The following is a 22,207-nucleotide window of genomic DNA, read 5'->3' as shown; positions in this document are numbered from 1 at the left end:
AGATATTTAGGAAAAGGATGAATAAACAAAGAATGAAAATGTTTTTCAGGGTCCTGAGGGAATCAATAGACCTTAACAGCCCAGAGCAGTCTCACCAGGGATGCACACACACACAGTTGGCCAGTGGGTCCAGGAGCCCCGTTTGGCTCACATTTGGAACTGCAGAACTCAATCCACATCACCACTGGAGTGCCATTAATGGTGTTTTAGCCACCTTCCTTGACCCTTGCCCTTGTTCTTTTTAAGATAGCTGTACACAAAACACTTTAGAATCCTGGAACTATTGGAAACACATAAATCTGTTAAAATGATAAAAGAAAAAAACATCTACTAAGCCTACATAAAGAAACTATTACTAGGACCAAACTCCTAGCAGGTGTTACTTGTTACCTTGCTATGTTTTGCAGTATGGAAGAGCTGATAACAAAACTTTCTTAACTAAAATTGGATGGACTCTGAAGAAAAATAAGTGTGTTTATGTAGTCTTAAATGCAGTGGTTGGGTGGACAAATCCATTTAATTGCATGCATATCAATTTTCAGAGACTGTCTCTTAATTGTTTAGTCTGCATCCAGCTCTCCAAATACAAACTGAATGCTTCTTTCTGCCTGTTCTATATCAGATGAACCGTAAACAGAATTAGCCAAAATTTCGTTTGCAAACTGAGCCCTAATTGATTCAGGACAGGTCTTCTTTGCCTCTTCTGGATCAGTTGGACCCATGAGTTTCTTCCATTCTTCCACAGCATTTTCCTTTGTTAAGACCATTATCACTGATGGACCCCTGTAAAATCAATATAAAAAAAATCTCTTAAACTATTCTGAGGTTTCTGAGATGCAGACTTAGCTTTAATATCAGAGGTACCATGAAGGCTTACAATAAGCATTGAACTATCTTAATTTTATTAAACTGTTTAAATATTAAAATTTTTTTCTGCATGTTTTGTTTAAGGAAAAATCCCATGGTGGAAAGCCAAAGAGATTGTGATGATCTGATATTTGGATTTGGACTTCTTGTCCAAAAGGCATTCTCATCCAATAATTTCTGAAGCAAGACAATACATACTGTTTTTATCAGCTATAATTATGAGGAAAATATTTCCCCTGCATGAGGAGAAAAAGGATCCCATTGGAAAGGAGTTCCCTTTCAGGGAAAATAAAATCCAAAATAAAACTATCCATAAGTTTGAAAAGAATTTTAAATCTCCCTTTTAAAGGAAGAGTATTATTTGCTAGAAGCCACTAAACTTGCCAGAAAGAGTGACAGGTTGTAAAATCCTTGCACCAGTTATGGTGTAGCATGTTTTGTTGGCACTGTAGCAAGAGTGATGTCTACTTACATACCTCAGTACTGTAAACCGAAACACTTACTGTGTCATAAAATTCACCAGGTCATCAAAAAAGGGTTTTCCTTCGTGGTCCTTGTAAAAGTGTAAAGCCATTTCCCGAGTTAAAGCTTGTTCTTTTATCTTCGCAATGTTAAATCCAGCCTCTTTAACTTTTTTCAGAATTTCATCTAGGAGAGTGACAAACAAGTCATTTTTGATTTGAAATGATTTAGATGCAAAAAACGCAAACCCCAAACACCAACACTTTAAAAGTTTCAGAAAATACTGGATGCCTTCTTCTAAAAAAATCACCAATAGCTATTAGAATTCTTACAATATCAAACCAAATATGGACAACATAAGAAACACTTCAACAGTCCTCTAAAATGGGCAGAAACCTTTGTCACTGCATTATCCATCTTGATGCATGTATCAAACAGATTTTATTAAACTATGACAATAGCATTCACTGTTACTTCTCACATTGAAGAGTGTGGACTGTAGTTGTAAAGCTGTATCAAACATCAGCTGGCTGGCCTAAATCAATCTGGATTTTCACAAGAGGGGAAGATAGACTCACAAAAGCCAATGATGAATTACCATTAGAAAGACTACCAAAATTTGTTAGGACAGAATAGAATAATGCTAAGGAGGGGGTTTAGGTAGAGGATTTTTAAAGAGTGGCAGCAAATATCCTTAGGGCAAGATTCTGAATTGTGCATAGTGCTCTTTTAATTTTGATTTTTTTCTCCTTATTCCCTTAGACTAAATGTAAGTTAAATCATGGATGGGAAGTTAAATCAAGGATGGGAACGCATCTAACTGAGCAATGACCCTTTTGAGTCAGTAGAGATACCTGCCTGAAATAAGTAATACAGGTTTGGCAAGAGTCCCTCTCTTTGTCTAATAAAGATGCTGGGAAGGTAGTTTTCAGAAGTAAGTAAGCCTGGCCCTTAAACAGTTTAACTTAGCTAGGAACTCTTTTTCTTCAATTCATCACTATTCTAGTGAAGAAAGACCCGTAGGCAGCTTAAGCAAAAGAAATGTCACATTTGAGATCTGTATCTGAATTATGCAAGCCATGTAAAAGGATTTCTCTGCACAGAAAATGTACTTCAGAGAATCAAAGAATGCATTTGATGTGATTTACTGTAGTGTGCATTGCTAATCCTTTGCAGAAATGATTGCATCACTAGATACAGCCTATACTATCTAAATGCCTTACCTTTAGGAGTAGCTGCATCAGGTTTGATTACTGCAAAGGTGTGTTCCTCAGGGAAGAAGAACTGTAGCTCCTTCTGAGCATCACTGGGTGTAGAGCTGCCATGCAGCTGGTTGATAGGTAGATGTTCAAACGCAAACTCTGCACGCAGACTAAGAGTCATTGAAGGAGGGAAGTTACTTAATAGTAATTTTGAGCTCTGAACTATAATTAGCTTCAACCCAGGGAATATAAATTACTGTTGATTTGGAAATCGGAAATATAAGCATCCCTCCCTCCCAATAGCGGTGTTGTTGTATTTCCAAGAAATACCACTTATTTCTTAATGAGATGGCTCTTCTGTCAGCAGCAGGTAAGGTGATACCATTGCAGTTTTCTAAAGCAATGTGATAAGCAGGCAGAACTAAGGTGTCTGTTTATAAACTGTGTAGGAGAAACTTAGTTACAAACAAAATATTCTACTGATGCAAAGTTTTCAATAAGCTACAAGAAAATCTTAGTGGTATTTCAAGAAAAAATAATGGTGGTATTTTAAGACCTCCTTTCCCCCATTAAGAATGTGTATTACCAGCATTTTTTCTCTGGCTCAAGAGTTCCCCTTTCAGTTCATTGCGCTTTTTGAAACTCAGATTTTAATTCTGTTTAGCAGCCATTATATCTCAAAAAATGCTGAGGTTCCTATGTGTAATACACTGCTACCTTCAAGAGAAGCTTGAAAAACTGCAGAAATGCATGTCTGTTTCCAGATGGTGGCACTACAGTTACACTAGTTGGAATGTGGAGTGAGATGAGAAATGTGAGGGGAAGTTGAAAGCTGTGAGTGATGCTTTACTTCTGTGACTATTACCTCTCTGGATTTTCCTTAGCCTCTTCAAGGATCTTTGGGCCTAGTAAACTTCTCCAGTGTGCTACAGCATTTTCTCGTGTTAGAGCCAATATAAGAGTTGGACCACTGTACAAGGGGAAAAGTAGCATTAAAACAAAACAAAACAAAACAACAAAAAACGAGCAAACAAACAAAAACCCCAACAATAACAAAAAAACCCCCAAACAAAACTCCAAACTCTTGGAACTTTTAAAAAGTAGTTTGATTATATATAGCCCAGACTAGGAAAATGAGCCCCAGTATTGGGGGACTTTAAAACTGATCTGATCGTTTAAATAGGTACAGGCTGATAAAAGCTTATGGGGCTTAAATATGAATTTAAATTGCAAAGTTACTGTGTTTTGTCACACAATGGCAAGACAGAGAAAGACTGATCATGCCCCAGCCATGAAGGGAATATCCAAACATGATTTATTTCTCTTCCCCAAGTTATCCAGCACCTGGCCTGGTTGAAGATTTCAGAGCTGTCTTAGAGACAACCTTAGTGCAGCCTTTTCAGAGCAGACCTAAGCTGTTTTCACTCAAATCAGGTGGACTTGGCCACTGAGACGTCATACATACAGCAATATGGGGTAGCTAGTAACTTTTAAAGGCTTGATTTTTTAATTTGTTGTACTTGGAAATTATTCCATTATCTGCAATTATCTGTTCCTGTTTTGTGTTTTACTGAACTTTTAGACACGTGTATCTTGGACCCATGTATTATCCAGGAAGTGTTCAACACCAGGTTGGATGGGAGTCTGAGCAACTTATTCAGGTGAAAGGTGTCCCTGCCTGTGGCAGGGGGTTGGAACTAGATGGGCAGTGATTATCCCTTCCAGCCCAAACCATTCTGTGAGTCTCTGATTCAACAATTATTTAATGTGAAAATTTCAATCTTACCTGGTCATATGCTCTAGAAAGACTGGGAAGTAGTCTTGATCTACATGCTCTTGGTAGAATGTACGTACTTGCTCCTCAGTTAGAATTACTTCTTTCTGCATTGCTATTTGGAAACCATCGTCCTGTATCCTTTGAATGATGGAATCTGTTAAATATATTTAAATAATGCTAATTGCCATCCATTCATTCATTTGAACACTTGTAGAAAAATGACACGGACTTTTCACTGATAATGTTAAACTTTTTATGGGTGAATTTGTTTCCTAACTCAAGAACAGGAAACTAATTTAAAGCAACTGCTAGGAGGCATCACTAGTTGCCTGGACACTCAGAAAACTGATCCTCTTCATATTTAGGCTTTCTCATGCTTAAAAAAATATCAGTAGGAAATCCTGACTGAGAAATATGATACATGTTACTACCAGCAAAAGAAGGTCTAAGGAATTTAAATAGGTGAAATGTTTATTTAACTAAGTCTTGCAAGACCACATGGGTAAGTTAGCAGTATTTGGCACATGCCAAAATTACCTACAAAATTAATTTGTAATTAGTTGAACTTGAACTGCAGAACTGCTGCTCTAAGCAACATGCTAGACAACCATAAGTAACATAAATTCACAAGGAAAGATCAAGATTGTAGTCTTTCAGCTCTCTGCACATAAGATTGCTCAAGTACAGGGATTCTCAAGTTAGAAATAAAAATACTGTCTGAAATCTAGGAAGAAATGTAAATATATGACTGAGGAGAAAAGTAAACTTGTTTGGATGAGGCTTCATGTAATGGGGTAGATTTTTTAACTTAATCTGTAGAAATGCTGTCTGTTTAGAACTGCCTTGGAGCAGCATTGCCTCATGCAGCATAGAACATCTTTGGTTGGATATTTTTCCCCTTGCCATTCATCTATCCTGAGTCTGCTATTCAAGAATATCAGCTACTTTGTTATGGTGAGAAATCTAGTTCCTAATACCACATTTGAAAATACAAGCTTCTCAGACAGGTCTTCTAGAAATATTTCATCGGCAGAATTTCTTGAAAAATCAATCAAAGGAACGAAATATCATTGACATTTGCATTCTCAAGATATGAAAAACATTAACTGTAGGAGTGTGCCCCCTGTTGAGGGAGTGACAAAACTATCCTTTGTCCCCTCAAAAAGGAAAAAGGCCCAGAAATTTCTCTCTTCGATTAGGTGAAAAAGCCACCTCATAGGCCTGGGGGACTTCACCTCAAACTTAAGGATAGCCAATTGGACAGGAGCCAAAAAGTCCCGCTTGGGCAATTTAGCAGAAAAAGAAGTGAACACCTCACTTTTGGGAGGTGCTTTACTAGGAGCAAGAACCTCTGGCACCTGGCTTGGTTTTTCTCTGTTTGTTATTTTGCCTTTTATTAAACCTTTTTGTTTTCAACACTGCAACAGAAGCCATCCTGCTGATTTTTATGCCTCCAAGGGTAGCTGAGCTATCTTGGGTGTGTTATAGACCCCCAAGAGCTTATGAGACCTGGTTCGAGGGGGCTTCTAAAACAATTAACCTCATAGCTTCATTCCAAAGATTACTCTTGGCCTAATGCTAGAGAGACAGTATAACAACAAAAAAAATTCATTAATTGAGTTAGAATTTATAATTCAAAATTCAAAATATTAGTGTTTTATATACCCTTGATAGAAAATACAGGTATTAACACTTACCTCGCCTTTCCTTCAAGAGCTTAGGTCTAATTATGGCCAAAGTCCTTTCAGCGTGTCCTCCCTCCTCAATATGAAAATTCGGGAAAAAGAAGGCAAGCTGTCTGCTGGCATCTTCAATACTGTCTTGCACATCGCATAAATTTACCAGACTCTCGGTTTCCTTGAGTGGTGCCAACCTGATGAAACATGAAGTAATACAGAGTTTAAGTCACTGCTTAGTGTTAACAAGCTGAATTATCGAAGACACACTTTCTTAAAATTTAGTGAAACATAAGAATAGCATGTGAAACTAAGTTTTTATTAAATTCAGATTCATGAGTAAAGTAACATTTCTGAGAAGAAAATAATTAATCTTCTTAAAAAGTGCATGATCATGTGCTCTGAAGGAGAAACCTCAGCCAGGTCGCTTTAAAAATTCCCCTCTGGCTTATCCAAAACAGTTTCTCTGTTTCATGAGATAGAATTACTGTTGACAAGTGTACAGTGTATAACAAATGATCAATAGAAGTCTTGTGCTTAATTTATGTACAGCATGATCATAAAAATGATGGTACTACAGAGTTGTGGATAACAGAGACACGTCTCATTTTTTCTTGCCTGTTTGTTTAACTGTGTAAATAAAGTCCCTCTTGGCCACTTGTAGAAAATGCAGTATTCCCCAGCTGTAATTAGTTAATGCAGAAAGGGATGCAGCAGGCATTGACAAAAATGTCAATTTCAAATAACAAATTAATTTTTGGGCAAAGTGTTTAAGCTCATGTTGCATTAAGTAAATGTCTTGTCTAAATATAAAACTTGATCTGATATTTGAATTTTTGGGAATACTGTATTTTCTGAGGCTGTGTATACAACTATCATCCTTTAAATTCTCCTCAAGCCCTTGGCATCGAAGAAAAACACACTTTTCAAGATACCATGGTTGTGAACAGCTAATCCTTACAATCTTTTTTTGTATCTTGGACCAGGGTGGGAACCCCAACCCAGTATGCTTCCCTTTCTCTGCTGACTTTTACAGTGCTCCCAGGGAGAAGGGCATGTCTCAGGTCTGCCATGGCCATATCTACAGCTTCCCAAGGAACATAGGGGCAAACATGGGAAAGAGTGCAACCTTCAGTGCAGGCAGTGCAGGCAGTCCCGTGGCATGGGTGAACTAGAATTGCAAGGACTACATCAGCTTTGAAGGGTTCCCATTGCTCTGAGTGTCATTGTTCCCATTGTTCTGAGAACCCACTGAGGGTGAGTTCAAAGAGATCAATGACCTTGCCTCATCATCCTTAACTAGGAAGCAATGAATTTCTGAATTCCCATTCAGAAAAGGGAATTCAGCCCTGAGAACTGGGGCTGCATCTCTGGTGGTGGTCCTGTGAAGGACTAGGCAAAGAACTCTGCCTGCTCCCTGGACCTGCACACGTGGGCACATCTGTAGGAACGTGCCTTGGTTTATGGTGTGCTCTGAGCCCTGACTGAACCATGGATACACATTTTCACTGGTACTTACTTGATTGGCTCCTCAAGCTCAACAGCCTCACTTTTTTTGCGTAGTTCTATCCAATGAGGAATAGCACCAGTTGCTTCTTTTTTAGTGATTATCAAAACATGGCATGGTCTACTCGTCATGAATTGAACGAATGCGTTAAAGTCAGGCTAAAAAACAAAATTTTCCCCCCTATGAACTCTGAGTTTGTCATTGGAAATGAGACAATTATGCTTTAAAAGTAACTCATACGTTCTTTTTCCTGAAACTGGCATTCACATACATTCCTCAGAACTCTGATATATTGTTTGGGAAGATATTTTTTATCAATCATTTGAGACAACATTATCAAATGTCCAAAAAGAAAGTAAATTGAGATAAAGAAAGTCATATAACTGCTTTAAACAAGTACCAGATGTTCTTCCAGGTTAAAATGCAAATGACAAGAATGAAGAAAATTATCTAGAAATTCAATGTGATCACTTGTTATGCTTGTAATACAGCATGTTGTGTGACATAAGAAACTGCAATACAGTTCCATGAATAATTTTTGAAACTGAAAGTCATGTAGCTGGCTATAAATATAGAACACTGAACTGTTTGCAAGACATTTGTAGGCTCTCCATTTCCTTTGCTATGTGCTTTTCACTTCTTCAGTTTCAACTTATAATCTTATAAAAGTACATATCCATCAGAAAAATAAGTTTTGAAACTTATGGTGTGAATTGTTAATTTTATTTCATTTTTGTATGTCACCTTTTTATTGGGGATATCTATTCTCATTTTAAATATTTGACTAAATCCTTATCAGCCAGCATCATGTCATTGCATATGGTAGCTTTTTCCTTTAGTAATACAAGGATGAAGTATTCATATCTATACTTTCAATTCTTTGCTTTTCTCTTTCAATTATCTTCACATCTATGCATATTCTTAACCCATTTCCCAAGATGAACAAACTAGTCTCAAATTTGGCTGCTATTCCCATGAAGATGAATTTTATGTCTGTTTCAAAATTGCCTCTGTCTAACCTACAATCCCAGCTTTGCTAAAACCAAACTCTTCATGGTTTCTTAAATGATCTCCCTGTTACTTCCTTTTTAAACCATAGTGCAGCCATCTGCGATTACTGTCAGTTTTCTTTTTTCTCTCTGACTTTAGCAGGACCCATCTCATCTCGCTATTATTCATTTGGAATGCCACAGGAACACCTTCCCACCCTCTCCTTCAGATTGGGTGAACCTTTCCATTGCTCCCTCTAATAAGATCAAACAAACTGTTTGTTTGAATATAATTCCATCCTCTGTCTCTCTTAAACATATGGCAGAAGGTAAAAATATTTGCTAAGGAACTTCATTTCTGGTCTCAGATCCCTCTGAACAGTTAATTTTAGTTATCACACTGCTGGAAAATATGACCATATCCAGGTGCCAGTTTGCTAGACCACTACAATTTAATGGTGGACAGCCTAATTTAATTATTTTCTTGAACTTTATATCTGTCTTTAGCTATTTTTTTGTCCCCTAATATAGGACAAGACACAAAAAAAGAATAGATTTTGGCTGAGATGCTTTCCCTCTCTGCCTGTGCACATATTTATTCCCAGAACAACCCCATGATAAAATCTAGAAAGAAAAAAAGTATAATATGTAATATAATTTATTTTCTGGCTGGAATAATATATGTCAAATAGATATACACTCTCATATAGATGACATTGGATTTTGGGTTTGTGCCATATTTCAGCACCTAATAGCCAAGGTCGAGTAGTTGCAGAAATAATCTATACAGCACTCTAATTTTCTTTCCTACAAAGGTCACTATGCCTGTCATAACACATTTTAAAATCAGTATAATTTTATTTTGATAAATAGTGTTATATATTTAGCCCCATGTCTAAGGATCATGCACATTTAGATAACAAAAAGAAGAAATAAATCTTTTAGTATTTAATTGGAGGTCATTTTAATTTGGTTGGAATATTAGATTGCTACATAGTGATATTTATATGAGTCAGCGAAAAAAGGGAGAAGGAATATTTTTTTTTTTTATGTACTAAATCTACATTAATTCTGTTCTTCAATATACCTAAAATTTACCATACAGAGATTTGCAAGCACATCTAGTAACAATTATATGTTTTACCTGAGCCTTTCATTTATGTTTTTAGTTTGGTTTTACCTCATCTTTTTTCCGGGAGTAAAATACTTTGATTTGATCTTCAGTAAGCATTCTCTCCTCATCTGCTTCAATGCCAAATCCTGCTTCTATAATCTGCAATTATTCACTTATTACTTAGGGGCATTTGAAAATAGATACATACAAAATCATATGTTATTGTAAATCTAAAAATTAATTGGTTTTGGAAGCTAACTTAAATATTAAATTCTCTGAAATATTCAAAATATAATCTCTATCTTTGTCTAAACTGAACTTCCAGCCTTTCAAAGCACTTCACTTCAGGATTACAATACCCCTAAGTTAATGTTTGAGAAGAAATATAGTGCAGTTCAATGTATGAAGTACATTCATTCAAAAGGTAATAATCCCTTTTATTTCACATTGATTGAACTCCTTTGGATCACTGTGAGTGGTCAACATGCAACTTATGTTGCAAGAAATTATAAATTATATTCTAACCATGGTAGTCACACAAATGTGTACTTGTTAACAGTTGTTGTATTAGGCTAAACTACTTGGCTTTAGAAACAGCAAATGAGGAAAAAATTGAATCTACTTTATGATTTTCTGTTTTAAGCTGGGTTACTGCACTAAATGCAAGCATTTGTGAGAGAGGCACACGACTTGCATCAAAGTTCCCAACCCATTGGTGTGAGGTTTGTACCATATACTGGTATTTTTACAGCCAAGGCAGTATCCAGCCCCAGTACTGATGATACAACAAAATTCAAAATTAACCTGTGCACCAGCACTCTGCTCTGTAAAAGCCCCTGTGGTGCTGCTGAGTGGTTTCAGCCTGCCCTGACAAGGGTGGCTGTGCATCCTGTGTCGGAGAACACACCTCATGAGCCAAGTAGCAGCTGCTCCAGCTAAACTCTTTTCAAGCACTGCTTTTTTTTTTTTTTCATTTTTTTTCTTTTTTTTTTTTTCCCTCTGCTGAGCTTCCTTTCTTTTCAGCTAAAGTAAAGTAATTAAGTAATTGCAGAAACAACCCATATAGCACTCTGATTCCCTTTCCTGCAAAGGTCACTGTCCCTGTCATAATACTTATTAAAATTCTTTTAATTTGGTCTTGATATATATTGTCATAAGGCTTTATATTTTTTCATAACAGAAGCAATATGAACCAATGTCTAACCTCTGCTGGCATAGAATATTAAAGCAATAGTATAGATTTGAATGTCATATTATTTCAGGTAAAAATTATTGTGCTATTATCATCCGTAGCAGAGAAACTTTATCAGATTCTGTTCCAAAGTCTGGGCATAAATTAGGATCTACTTAACCTTACATTTTGCCATTATGTCTCTTAAATAAATAGAATAAATGAATATTTTAAAATTCTCTCTACCTTTCTTTTAATTTCTTCTACACGTCCTGCTAAGACATTATCAGGTTTTATAATTCCAACAGAATAAGTGAATATTTCTGAAAAAGGGAAAAAATGATGTGCTAAGTAATATATTCATCAAAATAAAGGGAATCATCTTTACTGGACCAGAAGGTTACAGTTAAGCATCTGACTGTAACTCAATCAGATCCCCAAAACTGTGGAATAATTTAAGATAGTGATAAGGGAAACATCAGACTACTACTTGTTACCAATAGTACAAACACTTAAGCAACTGCATGTGTTGAGGAAAATATTCCTGCCAAAAGTTAGTGTATTACAGTGTCTGAGAGATCCCCCTAACCTGAAGCTGAACATGAATTAAAGCTCAGTTTTCTGATTTTCTATCATGTTTAGATTTTGGGGATTAGTATGAAGTCTGTAGATAATTGCTAAATGATAATACTGTACTTCTAGGTCTCACAGGGTTTATGAGAAAAAATATAGGCTAAAGCTGAGGTCAGGAATTTGTCAGGTGAACCATACAATTAAATAAAAAACCAAATCAAAACATGAAGAGGAAGGAGAAGGGATGCCATGACTGTGATCTAATGCCTCTCACGGGGAAAAGAAAAAGCAAGATCAAGAAGAGGGAGAGGATGGAGGAGTTTGTTCCATCTCAGGGTTGTAGAATGGCATTCTTTGCAGAGATGAAGCAGTAGGAACATTCAGTAACCACAGATAACAATAAAAATAGAAAAGATGGAGGTCTCAGGTAATGAAAAACCTGACAGAAATCACAGACAGGACTTTTAAACAGGATGGTGCTTATTTTTCAATATGTTTGGAAGCTTATCCTCCTACAATGGATTTATGTACTTTAAAAAATCTGTTATTAAATCTAATCTGGTGAAAGAGTAATCTGAGAGAAGGCATGCCATTGTTTCACAGATTAACTCTTACGATCCTCTCAGGTTGGCCCCATCTTGGTATTCCACCTCAACAGAAGTACACAGCTCACACAAGGACTGTGTAGAAGTGACTTTAAGGCCTTAACTTTACACAGGAAAATTCCCTGGCACACATTACTTGTGTCTAAAGTCTGAAGGTTCTCAGTGTGGGGGTGAAAATGTTGATGCTGACAGCCCAGTACATTAATTCTTTACAGAAGAAAGCTCAATGACAGCATTTTGTTAACACACCCAAAGAAGGTCTATTAGTGCTAGACATAGACAATTATTAATCAAAAGATATTTCTTCTCTTTCTTCCCTTTAACACTTCTAAAATACATCAAATATATTTACCCTCCTCCACAACGTCCTCACCAGACCCGTCTGATGAACCTTCATCATGAAAAACGAGTTCTTCTACCTAAGGTAATTGCAAATGGAGTAAAAGTGCATCACCAGTGAAAAAGCAAGGTCAGCAAACACAGCTGTCACATCTTTACAACACATTTATCTCAATTTTGCTACCCTGGAAAGCAAGCAATTCTTAGAAGGCCCTTTGGTCAATCTGATTTTGCTTAACTGAGTTTCCGTTTGTTAAAAAGCTAATTTTACTCTAAGTGGAGTTCTTTCATCTCCATTTAAACAAAACAGGCAATGAGACATGATTATTTCGATTATTTCCCATGTCTTTGTTTCATATGATGCAGTTCCTAAGTTAGATATAAAAAATAGTCAAGAAAGAAAAAAGATTGCTAAAACATTTATGGGCTAGTGGCATTTCATCCATCCCTCAATTTCTTGCATTGCTAGGCTAACCTGTAAATTTGTCAAGTTTATATAAAGTACCATAATGGAAATTTGTGAGTTCTGAGGAGAACAAGCAACAAGGGAGGATTGATGCTGCTACTGTGAATTCCAACAGTGGGATCTTTCACAGTGCAGGCTATTGAGCTCAGACTGAGCTGTCCTTGTGTCCTCATGTTACCTGGAAGTCAGGAGTCAAAGGTGATAGAATACACTTGGCCTTGGTTTTTTGTAGCAAACTGGATTCATCAGGTACAGAGCAATCCCCCATGGCTTTGAGCAAACTGATCTAGTGAAAAGTGCCACTGCCTGTGGCAAGAGGGGTTGGGCTAGGTGATCTTGAAAAGTGTCTTAGGACCCAGATAATTTTACTTAATTTCTTAAAGGCACATCATATGTGTAATTTTATTGTTAGGACCAAAATGCAAAAGATTAGACATTATCTTGACACCATCATAGACATTTAGAGAAACAGTGTAAGTGCAATAAAAATATACATTTATGCATAAGTATCTGGTTTGTGAGTACCTCAGCACGTTCCTTCTCTCCAGCTGCAATTTGCCTCTCTTCTTCCACTAAATCTGTTACTGTCTTAGTTATGAGAGGAGCATTTACACCTTTCACCATTGCAATAATTTTACCATGCTGTCGAAGAGAAAATAACACTCTCAGTGAGTTTTCATCACTTAATTTACACATTTACTTGAAATTTTGAAGCATGCAATATCTTGCTAATTTTTTCCAGCTACAGAATAATTTCTTATGACCACTGAAGTGAACACCAAAACTACTGCTGCCTCTATTATTTCAGAATGAAACTTTTGTGCATTTAATTCCTTGTTTCCTTCTTTACCAAATTTTCCATGTTGATTTCTAGGCTCAGTACTAATAATACAGTTGGAAACAAATGCAAATACGGATTTTATTTGTTCTTAATTTCTGTAACATGGAGTTTTCCATCTTTTTTTTTGTTGTGTGTGTCTGACTTTTCACTGCATTCTCTACCACATTCAGGTGCACAGCAGTGAAGCTAAAGGTGACCAAAAATACTGCTAACATTTCTAGGCTGCATTCAGATTCAAACCTGAAAGAGTCCTGAAAGTGTCATTATCTTTGGTCCTCGCTTATGGAAATTCAAATCCTGGCACCCTCAAGTTAAAACAACCCCCATCTCTTCTTAAGTGAGCAGTCCTAGGAGAACCAGCTTTCTGTGCCCATTACTGAGAGATAATAAATATATGATTAATTGCTACAGTTCCTCAAGTATGAAAACACAATTTTATCTGTTATCATAAAAATCTTATAATGCCCGGAAATGTAAACTCTCTTTCCATGATGAAAACAGTGTATAAAATAATTTCAGTGTAACCACAAGCAGGCACTTTATGTAAGGCAAACCTGGAAAACTTACCTGGACTTCCCACTAACCACCAAAACAGTGACTACCACAATTCTTCTGTGGCCTTACGTGCAACAGCTACAACAAAAATGTGCTTGAGAACCACCAGATTCAGCCATGGAAAATGGCTCAAGCAAACAACACCAGACAGTACCATCCTACATAATATAAAATGTAAAGATAGGATTTGTACAGCTTCACATCTATTTTAAAATCTATTGTAAAGTTAAGGCAGAAGTAGGCAGCACATTAAAAGAAGCTGATGTGATGTACTTACAACACTAAAAAGAAACAGAGGTTCACAGCTCCTCCTAAATGGTTTCAGTATTTCAAGGTTGTCAACTTCTGCCTGAAGTCAGACAAAAAACATTATTTGATTACATAAGTAAGCATGCATATATAAAGAAAACCTTTTTACTCACAGGAAGACCCCACTCTTGAATACTTAGGTGTTGCAAACGCAAACTGCAGTCCTAAATACAACTGACAGTCCTTGTAGTGATAAAGAAAGAACTGTTTTGGTAATATGGGATTGTCCTCCCTTTGTAGTACAGCAATAAATCATGGAAAAATATCTTCTCTTGATACTATTTTCTCATGTAGGCTATAATAGCATATATAAATGAAGGAGTAGCCCATGTAGTCTTGATGGAAGAGCTTATCCAGTGTGTTAATTTTTTTGTGAAATGCAGTCAACTGTAGGAAAGCACGTGAGATAGCCTTCCAACACAACTCCCTGCCTTTTTCATGTATAAAAAATTAATGGTTTTTTATGAAAAGTTCTTTCATCATGGAATTTTAAGTTTTCACTAACACAAAAAAGGATGAACTTGGTCAACATCTTGGATAAACTGAGTCTTTGAAATAAATTTATCTACTTTAAATAGGAGGTATGAAACACACACACACACACATATATATATACACTGCTAGTGTAAACAAATATTTTTACTACTACAGTTTTGTGATTTTTTAAAATTTCTCCCATTTTCATTTTCTTAAAAATGAAATTAAAGTTAACATTTGCAAAAAAAATTATGCAACAGTTTTTCAGGGATGTAAGAATTTTGAATGCAATGGTTCCTAATGCAGAGACCTGAAAGTAAAAGTCATATAGTCTGGCTTTTAAATATTTCTTCAGTCTCATCAAGGAAAACAAAAGTTGTGGGATATCAGCTCTTTTTTATCATAGCTTCTTACATATTTATTGCCATGTCTAATCTACTTCTAAACAAAGTTTTATGAGGACATATGCAGGGAAAGCAACCTGGCCAAAATTACAGCAACTCAGTATAAGGACAATAAGATGAAAGCTCTGCATATGCAGATCAGAAGATATATTTAAATCTAAATGTGAATATGGTCACACATAGGATTTGTGTCCTTACCGCGGCAAAATGTAGCAGATTGTCTTCACTAAAGTCGATCCTTAGTTTTCTCAATAAATTCTGCACAGCTTTGCAAGGACCACACCAAGCTTGATACACTTCTATCACTAAAAGGTGATAGTTTGGAATTACAAACAGATGACTTGAGGAAGTTATAAAATGAGACATTTATGTTTGCACTGAAGCAGCACTGGGAAGGCATTTGTGTGGATCTCTCAGTCCTCTTCTAGACAATGAATCATGAATTCATCAATGGATTCAGTGGATACATTACTGGATACGTACTCTTTAATTTCAATTACTTTTGACATTGGAAACCTACTTCAGAATACTCTTTGAGATGATTAATCCAAATAGCAACCTTTCTCTCATATTCCTTTTGCTTTTATTTTCTCTTCTTCTTTCCCACTGTTGGTTTTCATTTTTATCCTGCCTATTACTATCTCTCTGCAGATATGATCCTGTTACAGATTTTTTCCATTTACTGAAAAACAGTTCCTAGGAGAGCTAGGAGACAGTTATTGGACTAAATGAACTGAAAACTAGGAATAATGCATGTCATGGAACATGCCCTCTCTAGAATGCTGCAATAATTATTTAGTCTGTGAAAGATTTTACACACAGAAGCATCCAACTCCCTACGATGGAGAATACCATATTGAAAGGTATTTTCTAAACACTGGTGTACAGCAGTATATAAAAATAAGACTTAAATAAATATTTTGATGAGAATTTATCATATAAGTTACTGTATATTCATAATTGTAATATATGATCTTAAAAATCTTTTCCAAATGGAAGAATTGTATGGTTCAATGACTCTATGATATACTTTTATAAATATATATTAATATAGCCTTTCTTTAAAAGATATGGTGCTAGGCTTCTAGAGTATCTATTAAAGCTAATATATAAATATGAAAACATGCACATATGTCCATGAAAGGTTAAAAAGAAAATATCAGCTGTTAGTACCTACTATACCCTTCATCTGCAGCATTTCATCCCACTGCTCTTCATCGGTTATTAAGGTCTGAAACAAAATTAATTAACATTTTAACATTCTAAACAAGCAGAAAAAGAATCTATTTCCCTCTAAAGTTGTTCAAGTAATTAGGATTTATACCTGGAGCTGAACTTCTTTCTTCTTGCCAGCCATTTCCCTGTGATTATATGAAAAATATTGAAATCCAAAGCATATTAAAGTTTTTTAAAAGACCATGTGACATACAGAACTGATTTTTATGGTTCTCAAAGTATCACTGCCCTCTGATTCCCTTTGCAATTAACTCAACTGAAGCCCCTACAATAATAGTAGCTAATACTCCACTCTGGAATTCTGTGGAGAAATATGCAACTGTTTGCAAAACCCACATGGCACAAGAAACAGAAGAAAATTTAGTATCTTAATCTGTTAGGGTGTGCAAAACTTTTGACCTCAACAATCTTTCAAGCTTATAATCACTCTGCTCAGAATAGCACAGGCACTTTGATGGGATGACAGCTGCTGTAACACTGGACCACTTCAGAAAAATATTGATTAAAGAGCTTCAACTCTAATAACATCAAATCAGTCTTCCTGTCTGCTGGGATACATAAAAAGCAATGACATACTTGTGCCCCATAACTAAATCCTGATACATTCATCATTCTGTCATTTATTAATAATGTCCTTAATATATTTATGATAGACAATTAACTGTGAACTGGACAGAACAACAGTTCTGATACATATGTGGGTGGAGTTTGACTTCAGCATGGGCAGCTTGAGTTTCTAGAGTTCTTGGATAAGATGGTGGTCTTGACCTGAGGGAAAATTAGTGAGCCTCCATGAATGTGACCTCCTCTGGCATTGTTACTTGAGAAGTTAACCAGCGAGTATGTCCAGGATTTGAACCATCCTGGTATACTCACCAAAGCTGTTCCCTTCACAGCACAGAAGACAATATGAGAGCTCTTGTGCTGGTTTCACATTTCATATAAGAGTGTCAGTAAAAATTAAATTTTTAAATGGAAGCTTTCTTCAAATCCTTTAAATGATACAAACCATGGCATTAATTCCTATCCTTTAAAGACTCTAAGGAGATGATGCTGCCTATTGGCACTAGAGGGAACTGGCAGATGGAAATATGCCATATTAGTAGGAAATCTTCATCAAAATAATCTATCTTTCATTGTTACTTTCTTCACTGAGCAATGACAATCAATTCTTTGCAAGATCAGTTCTGCAAAACATTAACCAGTATACATTAAAATGGTCTATACATCGCAATCGTTCTACACGTGCTCTCCAACTAAAAATATGCAGTCATATGCACTCAGATGGCAAAGCAAAGCACTGCAGCACAGACATGTGCTGCTGTATGAGAATATGCAAACGTGCACATTAGTCTGGCATAGTAGCTGTATGTGACAGGCATGTGAAGACTACATGTGACATCTATACTTTTCATTAAAATTTTCACATGACATTCACATAACATTCCCTCAGTAATGCCGTCAGTACTATACTGATTAAACCTGGACAGACAAGCATGTTTTCTCCTTTGTCCATGATACTTCCTTCAACTAGTCAGACATAAAAATAGACCTGGGTGCACACTCCAATACACTCTCAAATTAATACTAAAATATGCAGAGTCTTTGCAGATAGCCATTCAACATCCTAGCACAAACCCTCATCACACATATATACATGAAGATACCCAACCAAGAGTTTGCAAGATTTTGGCATGCTGCTGTGTTTATGTGCTTACAGACGCATAACACCCTGAGCATAAGCTCTTGTGTATGACAGTGGATCCTTGGGAGTTCCTAGGTGGCACTCTGGTGGATCATCTGCCCACACACACAAACACACACAAAGAGAGAAACACGTGTAAGCGAACAAATGCACGCACACAGGCCGGTTCAGGGCCAACACCTGTGCTCTGCACCAGCAAGAGTTCCCAGACACTCGTGTACCCCATGGTTTGACACACACCCTCCACAGTAAGCCCACCACGGCACAATGGCTTGGGTACCACTCAGCCTGAGCTGGGAGCCCACTCAGGAGCACACAGACCCCTCCAGCCCCCTTGCACCTATCCTGGAGCAGCCCTTCGCATGGGGACACTCTGTGGCCACCCAACTGCCGCCCCTCAACGGCCCCAACGGCCTCACCCATCCTTTATCTGCCCAGCCCCATCTCTGCTCCTTCTCCAAGGGTCATTTCCCTCCCATAACCCTATTTTATCAGTCTGGGGTTGACATGGCACAGGCAGCTGAGATACAGGCATGCTGAGAGGGAAATGGAGTGAAAGGTTGGGAGGAAGCGCCACCATTTTCTCTGTTTTCTTTGTCCTAGGGAAAGTCAAGCTTATCCTTTTAACATGTGAGAAAATTAGTCCTGGCACCTAATTAATGATCTGCCTTCACTCTGTCTTGCTTGCAAATTGTGAGACAATGGAGACTAAAAGAGGAAGATTTTAGTGGTGGTTTGGGTGACCAAAAGAGGGTCTCAAAAGTCAAATAGTGTCTGCCCATGCTCATACACTATCAGTGCAGGTCTGTCATCATGCTGGTGCAAAACAAAGTTATCATTTTAAAGATGCACATTTGCACCTCAGCAGCCCCCAAAAAGTCACAGAAGAGAAAGGCAAAACTCATTTATACACGTGGAAAGCACAATTGTTCCAGTGTACAGTGTGGCTATTTTCATGTATTAACTCTTACGGGCATTGTAACTGGGAATTGGTGGGAATTTCTTTGTGAAGGTAAGCACTTGAGAATGTTCACAAATCAAATGTTGGTGTCTCTAAACTGCACACATTTCACATATGCATGCTGTTACAGAACTATAAATTGTACTTGTATCCAATTTATTTTTGAAACCCTGCCCAGGCCTACTATGTGCTGTCATGTCAGGTGTGTCTACCACATCTAAAGAAAATCAAGTTTCAGTGACTTTCTTGTAGCTTTTCTTGAGCATTCTGATGCTGCTCACCAAAGCATGACTTGCAAAGCTCCAAAGAAACTTTTATTTCATGAGAATAATATGAAGAAAAAAGTAGGGAAAACAAGAGGTACTTAGAGGTACTAGAATAGATGTTCTTCCTCGCAGTTAAATCTTCCCAGATTGAACATGATGGATGTTCATTCTGCAGTAGTGGGAATGAGGCAGTGTTTCCACAGAGTGGCAGCAGTTTTCAATGCTGAGATTATGCCTAACATCTTGGATTAGATCAGCTAGGTGGCAAGAGAGATTTTGTATTCAGATTGGAAATAATGTGTTTATATGGCCAACATAAATCACTTCCTACATTTTTTACTGGAAAACCCAACTTTGGAACTAGCACAAGCTCTGCATTGGCCTGCTTGGGAGTGGTGTAGTGCCATTGAATAATCTTTATTTTCCTGCATGAAGTAGGAAAACCGCTTTTAAAACCATCATAGACGTACAAAATTGTATGAACTACAGAAGATGAGATATTTAACCCAACCACCATGTGGAAGTTAAAGACTCAAGACTAGGCTATGTTTTTGGAATTTCCTTCACAAACTGCTAACTTTTTTACCCAGACCACTTTCTTAATGAACAGCCAGTGTTTTATACATTACAAAACCCCTCCCTGCAAAAAAGTCTTGAAGAAAAACACTAGAATGAGGTAATGCTTATGTACCAAATGTAAAAAGGCTGACACAGCCTGTTCTTTAACTGCTCTGTTGGAATGAATTATATGTGTGCTTTGGATATCACAAAATAGTTAATGTAAAGGGATTTGGTATTTCAAAATGCTGAAAAAATAAAAAAAGATCATCCTTCTTTAGTTTAGAGTGTGTGATTCTATAAAATTTTTAATGAATTTAATGATGACATACTTAGTTTATGTAGACCAACAGTATTCATGGTCATTATAAAGGGCATCCAGAGAGAAGGGGTTAGGAGTTTATGAGGTTTTTCCCTGAATCAAAATGATTCAAGTTTTGTATAATGTATATGAAAAGTATAAGGAAAATATGCAATGGATAAACCACAATGGTTTCATGATGAATGATTGCATAATTTTTCTGAGTAACTTTTAAACTATTTTACTCCATTTTGTGCATACCACTTGATTTCAGGTCTGCTCTTTGTCATGAGCTGTTAATGTCCAGAGTGACCTAGTTCCAAATTATTAAAATTCTTTTACAGAGTAATGGAAAGCAGTTGTACACCCTGCTGAGACTTGTAACCCTTGAGACAAAACTAGACATGCATTTTTCCTGCTAGTAAGTCTTTCAGTGTGCCCTACTATATGCTCAGAAGCCATTGCATATGCAGCTCTGATGACTACCTGCATGTAAATACAGCAGAGACCTTGGTCACCTTAATTTATAAACTTTTGTGGTGTCTTCTGTGGCTCTATAGTCCACATGCATACTGGTGCTACAGTGAATTCAATCTGTGCTCTCTGCATGTCCGGCAGATTTCCTGCATGTGTCCTAGTGTTCCTCCTGCCTCTCTGCCTGGATTCAGTCTGATAGAAGTGATACTGATCTGATAGCAGTGGAACAGCTTTCTGATTTCTTGTATTTTCCTCCGAAACAGAAAGGAGGTATGTGAAATGGTGGACAATTTAATTTCTTGAAATCAAAAATAGCGTTTATAGTTTGGAAAGTGCAAAACTGGAGAATGTGATTTGTGCTGCTGCAAGTGCAGATCTCTGTCAGGTGGTTCTGTGCAGTAGGACTGTTTTGGTAGAAAAATAAAGAGCATAAAATAATTAAATGAACAATTTTCTGTAAGGATTTACTGTGACACACCAGCTTGTGAGCTCTCAGGGTGAGAGACCAGGTGACTCCAAAACCAGGCAGTTGGCTTCTGAGCAGCAGCCCAAGATCACCACAGGCTCCAGTTGTGGAGGTTTGAGGAGCAATTAGTTTTGCCCAAAAGTGGTGACTGACACAAAGGATTTGACAGCTTGTTTTTCAGGAATGACCCAGCTTTGTCAGTGGTAGGTACGTTCCCCTAATTTTCCCTGCAGACACCATGAACAGTAGCCCTAAAGGAAGTCACTGACACATAAACTTTTGCAGCTTGTACCACAAGAGAGGTTCATGAATGTTAGTGTGCTATATATATAAAATGAACAGATGAAAAAGAATGGAGATAATGTAGTGATTAAGATGTCTTTAGAAATATAGGCATTGATCCTCCCAAATAATATGGCTATTACCTCTGGGACTTGATTCCTAGAGCAAGAAAAATCAGGGATTTTTTATTTTACATTACTCAAAGAATCTCAAACTTATGTGAATAACAACATGGTCAATAATTGTGGATGCACGCATAATATTTTTATTTATCTTGAATTACAGCCTTTGTTAAAGTTTTTAGTTTGCTAATTTGAGTATTAATATTTTTTATGTACTCATCTTTTGAGTGTATGAAACAAATTTGACACCTTGCATACTGATTTATAGAATATTAGAGTGCAATTTTGGGAACATCCTTTGTAGCCATAGTATGTGCAAACCCATGAACACAAGAGACATAACGAGTGGTTTCCAGCAGCTCAAGAAACTGGTAACTCTTATTTGCATCATACCTGAGCCACCTGACAACAGACTAGTAGTTTGCTCTCTGGCAGTTTCAAATGCACTGATTCACCAGATTCACATACAATTTTCCACTATATTTATGTGTACGGGTCA

The 22,207-nt window shown here is 36.9% G+C and overlaps 1 protein-coding gene across 1 annotated transcript; it reads right to left on the bottom strand.

Moving 5' to 3' along the window:
• Positions 1–560: 560 nt before the first annotated feature.
• NME8 (NME/NM23 family member 8) lies at positions 561–16,691 on the bottom strand. The gene is made up of 15 exons (XM_063177072.1): positions 16,659–16,691; positions 16,508–16,565; positions 15,533–15,639; positions 14,422–14,493; positions 13,274–13,390; positions 12,296–12,362; positions 11,012–11,088; positions 9,661–9,753; positions 7,504–7,649; positions 6,006–6,181; positions 4,318–4,462; positions 3,397–3,501; positions 2,553–2,701; positions 1,371–1,515; positions 561–783 (listed from the first exon to the last, which is right to left on the bottom strand). The coding sequence occupies exons 1-15, from the start codon at positions 16,689–16,691 to the stop codon at positions 561–563; spliced, it is 1,713 nt and encodes a 570-aa protein (XP_063033142.1).
• Between the last annotated feature and the right edge of the window lie 5,516 nt (positions 16,692–22,207).

The sequence above is a fragment of the Melospiza melodia genome, chromosome 1 (assembly GCF_035770615.1).
Source record: "Melospiza melodia melodia isolate bMelMel2 chromosome 1, bMelMel2.pri, whole genome shotgun sequence".
Classification (NCBI taxonomy): domain Eukaryota; kingdom Metazoa; phylum Chordata; class Aves; order Passeriformes; family Passerellidae; genus Melospiza; species Melospiza melodia.
This window is presented reverse-complemented; position numbering and strand designations above follow the sequence as displayed.